The sequence below is a fragment of the Phyllobates terribilis genome, unplaced genomic scaffold (genome assembly GCF_046119375.1).
Source record: "Phyllobates terribilis strain yellow unplaced genomic scaffold, ASM4611937v1 Scaffold_5__5_contigs__length_657084704, whole genome shotgun sequence".
Taxonomy (NCBI): Eukaryota; Metazoa; Chordata; class Amphibia; order Anura; family Dendrobatidae; genus Phyllobates; species Phyllobates terribilis.
In genome coordinates, this window is record NW_027362765.1 from 82,525,772 (window position 1) to 82,536,211 (window position 10,440).

General features: G+C 40.1%; 1 protein-coding gene across 2 annotated transcripts in view; it reads right to left on the reverse strand.

The window, feature by feature from the left end:
- Window positions 1–411: 411 nt before the first annotated feature.
- The window catches only part of FBXW10B (F-box and WD repeat domain containing 10B), a 24,740-nt gene continuing 14,711 nt past the window's right edge, over window positions 412–10,440 (reverse strand). The window contains exons 8-13 of one of the 2 annotated variants that reach the window (XM_073682433.1): window positions 10,405–10,440; window positions 9,956–10,098; window positions 7,494–7,652; window positions 6,990–7,282; window positions 6,605–6,805; window positions 412–1,800 (exon numbers count right to left, since the gene is read on the reverse strand). The exon at window positions 10,405–10,440 is cut by the window's right edge and continues 113 nt beyond it. In XM_073682433.1, coding sequence (XP_073538534.1) covers window positions 923–1,800; window positions 6,605–6,805; window positions 6,990–7,282; window positions 7,494–7,652; window positions 9,956–10,098; window positions 10,405–10,440 — 1,710 coding nt within the window. In that variant the 3' untranslated portion in view covers window positions 412–922. The remainder of the gene's footprint in view (window positions 1,801–6,604; window positions 6,806–6,989; window positions 7,283–7,493; window positions 7,653–9,955; window positions 10,099–10,404) is intronic. The other variant, XM_073682434.1, reaches the window with a different exon arrangement.

A 10,440-nucleotide genomic window follows, 5' to 3' on the forward strand; every position in this document is an offset into this window, starting at 1 on the left:
TCAGGATCAGTACTAGATAAGTAATGTAATGTTTGTACACAGTGACTCCACCAGCAGAATATTGAGTGCAGCTCTGGGGTATAATACATGATGTAACACAGGATAAGTAATGTAATGTATGTACACAGTGACTGCACCAGCAGAATAGTGAGTGCAGCTCTGGGGTATAATACAGGATGTAACTCAGGATCCGTACAGGATCAGTAATGTAATGTATGTACACAGTGACTCCACCAACAGAATAGTGAGTGCAGCTCTGGAGTATAATACAGGATGTAACTCTGGATAAGTTATTTTATTGTAACAAATACTGTAAAAATATTTTATTGCAATTTATTCATTAAATTTGCATTTTAAATCAGTTAAAACTAACAACATTTTATAAAAATAAATGATGTAAAGTCTCCAGAGACCACCGTATATATAGTGTTTAATATGATTTAAAGTGACCATTTATTGAATAAGTTATAACACAAACGTCATACAATCTCCCTGTACATACAGCGGATCCTGTGTGGCAGGACACGAGGCATAAATGAATCGCACCCTTGGGGCTCATACTCGTGTCAGTTTTTTTTTTGTGATAAATGTTCTGTCTTTTCCCATTGAAATCAAAATGGCTTAGAATCATCACATCGACTCGCACTATGGATGTCACAATGCGTTTCACTCTTTGCAATTCAAAGGATGAAATGTGTGGAAAATCTGTAATTACTGCTGAAAATTTTATTGTAGAATATGTCCCGGTGTGCATTTATCCCGCATATGGGATCGTAACCTAAGGGGTTCCCAACATATACCCCCAAGGGATTACACTGTATCTGTACCAGATTATTACATTTTTAGAAAGCCTCACCGAAGAAATGTTATAATTTATTTAGATAAGTATAACACACAGTGAATTTGCTTTTATTATCAATGATTATAAAAATACATCCACCCCAAATTCCGGAGCAGCAATCTTTCCAACTTTGGTGAAGTGATCTATATTTTTGCCTTGTATCTTCTCCAGCCATGCTTTCTTGCTCTCCTTGCTCTTCGCGGCCTGGGCATGTGCATCTGCTTCTTTCTGCTGTGACGTCTTTTCCTTTTGGAGTTCTTTCAGCTGCTTCACGGTTAGGAGTTTGAAGCAGCTGCGTTCTCTGTACGGGTCGACGTTCACGACTTGGTCTGGCACTTTTCTTTTGGGGACGTTTATTTTAAATTTTTGTCCCATGATCATCCGTATGGGCTGAACAGACTCACAACTTGTGTACAGACCAATTTTCTTTGCACCAACCTCAAACGCCGACATTGATCTTCTAAGGACCCCATCTTGCTGCTTTCCTTTCTTTCTGTAATCACAACTCGTCCGTGGACGAAGAATAGTAGGGCTAGGTATGGTGGAGTGAATCTCTGGACCGTGCAAGGACTCGTTCATCTTTAGCCCCACTTTTCTTGTGTGAAAGGTTGTTAGTACCGTCCTCATGTCTGTAGGAACAGCAGAGGATTTTAAATGCCGTAGAAGAGTTAGGGGGTCATTACTCAGGCTTTCTGCTTGGAGGGAAGGCGAGATCAATGTCTTCTGTTCATTACCAGATGGTGTAATTCCCCACTCGTCACGGATCCTGGAGTTGTGCTCCATATTTAAACTAATCATATCCGTCTTCTGTAAATTCTGGATAGTACTGACTTTTAGGAGGATTTGATTGGGGCTCATGGGAGTGTGGGGTCCACGTTGCTTCATACGTTGCAGTGCTGCACTCTCGCTTATGGAAAGAGCAGATTTACGCCCTGGAGATCCATAACCTGATTCATCATCTACAATAAAAATATAGTTATTAGCATATACATTTTACTATTGAGCTACACATTATGTATATACAGTACAGACCAAAAGTTTGGACACACCTCATTTAAAGATTTTTCTGTAATTTCATGACTATGAAAATTGTACATTCACACTGAAGGCATCAAAACTATGAATAAACACATGTCGAATTATATACTTAACAAAAAAGTGTGAAACAACTGAAAATATGTCTTATATTCTAGGTTCTTCAAAGTAGCCACCTTTTGCTTTGATGACTGCTTTGCATACTCTTAGCATTCTCTTGATGAGCTTCAAGAGGTAGTCACCAGAAATGGTCTTCCAACAATCTTGAAGGAGTTCCCAGAGATGCTTAGCACTTGTTGGCCCTTTTGCCTTCACTCTGCAGTCCAGCTCACCCCAAACCATGTCGATTGGGTTCAGGTCTGGTGACTGTGGAGGCCAGGTCATCTGGCGTAGCACCCCATCACTCTCCTTCTTGGTCCAATAGCCCTTACACAGCCTGGAGGTGTGTTTGGGGTCATTTTCCTGTTGAAAAATAAATGATGGTCCAACTAAACGCAAACCGGATGGAATAGCATGCCGCTGCAAGATGCTGTGGTAGCCATGCTGGTTCAGTATGCCTTCAATTTTGAATAAATCCCCAACAGTGTCACCAGCAAAGCACCCCCACACCATCACACCTCCTCCTCCATGCTTCACAGTGGGAACCAGGCATGTAGAGTCCATCCGTTCACCTTTTCTGCGTCGCACAAAGACATGGTGGTTGGAACCAAAGATCTCAAATTTGGACTCATCAGACCAAAGCACAGATTTCCACTGGTCTAATGTCCATTCCTTGTGTTCTTTAGCCCAAACTTGTCTCTTCTGCTTGTTGCCTGTCCTTAGCAGTGGTTTCCTAGCAGCTATTTTACCATGAAGGCCTGCTGCACAAAGTCTCCTCTTAACAGTTGTTGAAGAGATGTGTCTGCTCCTAGAACTCTGTGTGGCATTGACCTGGTCTCTAATCTGAGCTGCTGTTAACCTGCGATTTCTGAGTCTGGTGACTCGGATAAACTTATCCTCAGAAGCAGAGGTGACTCTTGGTCTTCCTTTCCTGGGGCGGTCCTCATGTGAGCCAGTTTCTTTGTAGCGCTTGATGGTTTTTGCAACTGCACTTGGGGACACTTTCAAAGTTTTCCCAATGTTTTGCACTGACTGACCTTCATTTCTTAAAGAAATGATGGCCACTCGTTTTTCTTTACTTAGCTGCTTTTTTCTTGCCATAATACAAATTCTAACAGTCTATTCAGTAGGACTATCAGCTGTGTATCCACCAGACTTCTGCACAACACAACTGATGGTCCCAACCCCATTTATAAGGCAAGAAATCCCACTTATTAAACCTGACAGGGCACACCTGTGAAGTGAAAACCATTTCCGGTGACTACCTCTTGAAGCTCATCAAGAGAATGGCAAGAGTGTGCAAAGCAGTCATCAAAGCAAAAGGTGGCTACTTTGAAGAACCTAGAATATAAGACCTATTTTCAGTTGTTTCACACTTTTTTGTTAAGTATATAATTCCACATGTGTTAAGTCATAGTTTGGATGCCTTCAGTGTGAATGTACAATTTTCATAGTCATGAAAATTCAGAAAAATCTTTAAATGAGGTGTGTCCAAACTTTTGGTCTGTACTGTATTTTTATATCCACTTGTCACTAAAACATGGTGTCAATAATGTGCTTTCTAGTGTTTAAAGGAATCTGTCAGCAGGTTTTTCTTTGCAATCAGACAGCAGCATGAGGTATAGACAGAAATCCTGATTCCAGCGATGTCCCAAGTCTCCTGCGTGCAGCTGTTGTAATAGAATCACAGTGTTCTCTGTTGTATAAGAATATAACTACTATAATACTGCCCTCTATGTACAAAAATATAACTACTATAATACTGCCCCTATGTACAAGAATATAACTACTATAATACTGTCTCCTATGTACAAGAATATAACTACTATAATACTGCTCCCTATGTACAAGAATATAACTACTATAATACTGCTCCCTATGTACAAGAATATAACTACCATAATACTGCTCCCTATGTACAAGAGTATAACTACTATAATACTGCCCTCTATGTACAAAAATATAACTACTATAATACTGCCCCTGTATCAAAGAATATAGCTACTATAATACTGCCTCTATGTACAACAATATGACTACTATAATACTAATATAATAAAAATTATTCTTTATATAGCTCCATTGATTCCATGGCGCTGTACATAAGGGGTTACATACCAAATACAGATATCACTTAACAGTAAACAAACATTCTACAGGAATGGGAGAGGAGAGGAGACAGTAGGTTGAGGGGTTGCAGTAGCTCCGGTGTTGGGGGTGGCAGAAAGCAATGTCATGGCAGGCTGTAAGCTTGTTTGAAGAGATGGGTTTTCAGGTTCCGTCTGAAGGATCCGGATGTGGTGGATAATCGGACGTGTTGAGGCACAGAATTCCATAGGACGGGGGATATTCTGGAGAAATCTTGGAGGCGATTGCGTGAGGAACAAATAAGTGTGGAGGAGAGAAGGAGGTCTTGGGAGAACCGGAGGTTATGTGAGGGAATATATCGGGAGATTAGTTCAGAGATGTACGGAGGAGAGAGGTTATGGATGGCTTTGTAGGTCAGTGTTAGTAGTTTGAACTGGATACGCTGGGGAAATGGAAGACCGTGAAGGGATTTGCAAAAGGGGGTAGCAGAGGAGTAGTGAGGCGAGAGATGAACAAGTCGTGCAGCAGAGTTGAGGATGGACTGGAGGGGTGCGAGAGTGTTAGCAGGTAGGCCACAGAGGAAGATGTTGCAGTATTCGAGGCGGGAGATGATGAGTGCATGCACAAGCAGTTTAGTAGATTGAGGGTTGAGGAAAGGACGGATTCTGGAAATATTTTTGAGCTGGAGGCGTTGAGAGCTTGGATGTGGGGTTTGAAGGACAGGGCAGAGTCAAGGAAATATAACTACTACAATACTGCCTCCCATGTACATGAATATAACTACTATAATACTGCCTCCAATGTACATGAATATAACTACTATAATACTGCCTCCAATGTACATGAATATAACTACTATAATACAGCTCCCTATGTACAAGAATATAACTACTATAATACTGCCTCCAATGTACATGAATATAACTACTATAATACAGCTCCCTATGTACAAGAATATAACTACTATAATACTGCCTCCAATGTACATGAATATAACTACTATAATACTGCCTCCAATGTACATGAATATAACTACTATAATACTGCCTCCCATGTACATGAATATAACTACTATAATACTGCCTCCCATGTACAAGAATATAACTACTATAATACTGCCCCTATGTACAAGAATATAACTACTATAATGCTGCCTCCCATGTACAAGAATATAACTACTATAATACTGCCCTCTATGTACAAAAATATAACTACTATAATATTGTTCCCTATTTACATCAATATAACTAATATATAATACTGCTCCCTATGTACAAGAATATAACTACTATAATACTTCTCCTATATACAAGAATATAACTACTATAATACTGCCCCCTATGTACAAGAATATAACTACTATAATACTGCTCCTATATACAAGAATATAACTACTATAATACTGCCCCTATGTACAAGAATATAGCTACTATAATACTGCTTCTATGTACAAGAATATAACTATTATAATACTGCTCCTATGTACAAGAATATAACTACTATAATACTGCCCCCTATGTACAAGAATATAGCTACTATAATACTGCCCCTATGTACAAGAATATAGCTACTATAATACTGCCCCTATGTGCAAGAATATAACTACTATAATACTGCTCCCTATGTACAAGAATATAACTACTATAATACTGCCTCTATGTACAAGAATATAACTACTATAATACTGCTCCTATCTACAAGAATATAACTACTATAATACTGCTCCTATATAAAAGAATATAGCTACTATAATACTGCTCCCTATGTACAAGAATATAACTACTATAATACTGCTCCCTATGTACAAGAATATAACTACTATAATACTGCCCCCTATGTACAAGAATATAACTACTATAATACTGCTCCTATATACAATATAACTACTATAATACTGCCCCTATATAAAAGAATATAGCTACTATAATACTGCTTCTATGTACAAGAATATAACTACTATAGTACTGCCCCCTATGTACAAGAATATAGCTACTATAATACTGCCCCTATGTACAAGAATATAGCTACTATAATACTGCCCCTATGTGCAAGAATATACCTACTATAATACTGCTCCTATGTACAAGAATATAACTACTATAATACTGCTCCTATGTACAAGAATATAACTACTATAATACTGCCTCTATGTACAAGAATATAACTACTATAATACTGCCCCTATGTACAAGAATATAACTACTATAATACTGCCCCTATGTACAAGAATATAACTACTATAATACTGCTCCTATATACAATATAACTACTATAATACTGCCCCTATATAAAAGAATATAGCTACTATAATACTGCTTCTATGTACAAGAATATAACTACTATAATACTGCCCCCTATGTACAAGAATATAGCTACTATAATACTGCCCCTATGTGCAAGAATATAACTACTATAATACTGCTCCTATGTACAAGAATATAACTACTATAATACTGCCTCTATGTACAAGAATATAACTACTATAATACTGCCCCTATGTACAAGAATATAACTGCTATATACTGGATAAGCTTGCGGTACCAGATTCATCCTTTGTCTTCATTGCAGGGGCAGGACTTGCTCTACTACACAGCTCTGGGTTTTTTTCTCCCCCGGTACGAGGTTTACGTACAGATGGAGGTTTCTTGTAGAATTCTGGTTGGAGATCGATATATGCAAAACTTCTGCGGTAATTCTGTAATTCTGACCAGGTGGCTGGTTTTAAGGACTCCATATGTAAATCTGCAATAACATTGATGATTATCATTAGAATCATTTACATATTCATTATTTACTTATTAATTTGCATTTAAGGAGGTTATGTAATGTCTCCTGGACAGTGGAGATGGTCGGTCGTGGTGTAGGCGTATTATATGTGTTGCATTTGCCATTAATATGTTTAGAAAGAATTGCTATGTCATGTTACCATGTGCTCTCTTCATGCTTTTTGCAGACAGACTACATGAATGATGGGACAGCTGGCTCTTTGTCTCCCGACCATCATCATCATCTTCCTGTTGGTAAATTTTTCTATTGCTGGACCCAACGCGTTTCATTCTTTGGGCCCGCACATAGCTGTACGGCCTCACACGGATGGGAGCTTCTTGGAACCGCTGTTTGTCTTTGAGGACATCAACTCGTTCTGATGCTTGTGAGTAATCCCATGAGACGTCCTCAAACTGGAAGATCATGATGCTGGTCAGCACGTTGATCACAATTCTAGAGTTCAGGGAAACAGGTTTGAGTATATGAACGTGTTGAAAATACATGTGAGATATCATCATGTGGGAAGCTGTCAGTAGCTATTCCTCTGGGCCCCGCACCATAGAAATAAATGTTTGTGTTTTCAGTGGGAAGAATCGAGTATGTCCCAAATTTTCCATAACCATTGCAAAGTTAGCCTTGTACTGCAGTATTATATAGTTGTTACCTGTTGTCACGAATGCACAGTGCGACCACAGGGTCTGCTCTGCTATTGGCTCTCATCACTCGGAGGCAGTCCCCATTGAGGAAATTGAATACTCGGATTTTACCATCAGCGCATCCTGTAATAACTCTGAGATAGAGCAGCTCCAGACACATCACCTCCCTGCAGGAATATGGAGTCAAGAGTCTACATTAAAACTTCCACCTGTCGGTATATTTATCATCATACATAATAAGAGCTTATGCAAAAGAAAGCCCTGTGCATTGAGGCTGTGTGCAGAGCATTCTTTGTAGAGTCCTGTGCGCGGAGCCTTCGCGTCTAAGCTTGGAGCTTGTACTGCAGAACCCAGTCTCTGTGTTAGAGCCTTGCACATGTAGCTTGTGTGTCAGATCCCTATGTACAGACTGTATATCAAGATAGACATTGCTATGTTAATAACTATGTTAATCGCAAGTATTTATTTTTATAATAGTACAGTTCAACTATGTCATTTCTTGCATCTCATTATAGGTACTGATAATATTTACATTGTGTACAAGGCAACCCATAGCCCCATTTTTATACATCTAAAGGGGTTTAACCACGAACAAAAGTTCATTTTAAAATTGTCTGTGTCTCACCGTGTAAGGAACATACCACAGCTCCTGGGCAGGAGAGGAAGTAAAAGACAATACAGACATTACAGCAGGGGATCGCTGAGGATTCATTTTGTGAGGTTTAATATTTCGCTGCATGTTTTTAAACAATATTTTACCTCACAAAATGAATCCTGTGTGATCCACTGCTGTAATATCTGTACACTGTTTTGCTTCCTCCCCTGCCCAGGAGATGTGGTATGATCAGACCATGGTCAGACACAACCAATTTTTAAAATGAACTTTTGTTCGTGGGAAAACCCCCTTAATAAGGTTTTTTTTTTCTTTTCTTTTTACTATCTTTTCATATGATAAATTGCCATTATAGGCCATTTCTGCTCTTTGAATTGTAAATATTAACTCATTCTAATTTCTGTATATAAATGCACACATGGTCAAAATTGTTGGTACCCCTCGTTTAATGAAAGAAAAACCCACAATGGTCACAGAAATAACTTGAATCTGACGTAATAATTAAAAATCTATGAAAATGAAAGTCAGTCATTGCTTTTCAACCCTGCTTCCACAAAATTTAAAAAAAAATTAAACTCATGAAATAGGCCTGGACAGAAATGATGGTACCCCTGAAAATAATATGACAAAAGGGACATGTTTAATCAAGTTGTGTTGCACATCAGCTCTATGTTCACAGACAGAAAAATGAAGCATATCAAGAAAAGAACACTGTCCCTACTGTGAAACATGGAGGAGGCTCTGTTATGTTCTGGGGCTGCTTTGCTACATCTGGCACAGGGTGTCTTGAATCTGTGCAGGGTACAATGAAATCTTAAGACTATCAAGGGATTCTAGAGAGAAATGTGCTGCCCAGTGTCAGAAAGCTTGGTCTCAGTTGCAGGTGATGGGTCTTGCAACAGGATAATGACCCAAAACACACAGCTAAAAACACCCAAGAATGGCTAAGAGGAAAACATTGGACTATTCTGAAGTGGCCTTCTATGAGCCCTGACCTAAATCCTATTGAGCATCTTTGGAAAGAGCTGAAACATGCCATCTGGAAAAGGCAACCTTCAAACATGAGACAACTGGAGCAGTTTGCTCATGAGGAGTGGGCCAAAATACCTGTCGAGAGGTGCAGAAGTCTCATTGACAGTTACAGGAATCGTTTGATTGCAGTGATTGCCTCAGAAGGTTGTTCAACAAAATATTAAGTTAAGAAGAACCATCATTTCTGTCCAGGCCTATTTCATCAGTTTAATGTTTTTAAAAATTCTGTGGAAGCAGGGGTGAAAAGCAATGACTGACTTTCATTTGTTCATTTTCATAGATTTTTAATTTATTATTACTTTTGTCAGATTCAAGTTATTCCTGTGACCATTGTGGGTTTTTCTTTCATTAAACGAGAAGTACCAACAATTTTGACCACGTGTGTAGGTATGATTTACCCGGCTGCTTGTATACATACATCTGGATTTCTTGTAGGTATAATTATTTTGGACTTTTAATAGGTTTGCAATAAAATTTGCCATCTTTTATTCATTAGATCCTTTTTTCTCCAGTTTTTTCTTGGGGTTCTGCGGAGGCCCCGGGCGCGGAGCCCGCCCCTGCGGAGGCCCCGGGCGCGGAGCCCGCCCCTGCGGAGGCCCCGGGCGCGGAGCCCGCCCCTGCGGAGGCCCCGGGCGCGGAGCCCGCCCCTGCGGAGGCCCCGGGCGCGGAGCCCGCCCCTGCGGAGGCCCCCCCCGGGCGCGGAGCCCGCCCCTGCGGAGGCCCCGGGCGCGGAGCTCGCCCTGCGGAGGCCCCGGGCGCGGAGCCCGCCCTGCGGAGGCCCTGAGCGCGGAGCCTGTGCAGCAGTACTCTGTATTGTTGACTTACTTTGGATGCCTGAAGATCATCAGCCGTTTCTGAAAAGTTCCAATCATGCTCCAGGCAATGACGTATCCATCTGAACTCCCTGATACCAAGTGCCACTGATCAAACGCCAGGCATTTTATAGCTCCCTGGTGGCCAGGTAATGTCTAACCAATGGAAAAGAGGAAAACATCAGGAAATGTAGAACAAACATTAATACTGTGGTGGAGGAATAGAGCCCTTCAGGCAGATTTTCTGTTTCATCTCTGTATAAGATGAGCTCTCCAGTTATCTGTGTAGAAAAATCCCTCGCCATTTTTAAGGTCTCTGACAGAAAGTAGGGATCTTGAAAACGAAACACAAGCAGTATACGTGGATCATGCTTTTTCTACCAAAAGCCCTAATATATATTTTTTACTAAATGATGTGAAGCTCCAACTGAACGTAAGGCCTTGTATAATATTCTTACCCACCTTGATTAATTCGGCAGATTCTAGGTGCCAGACTTT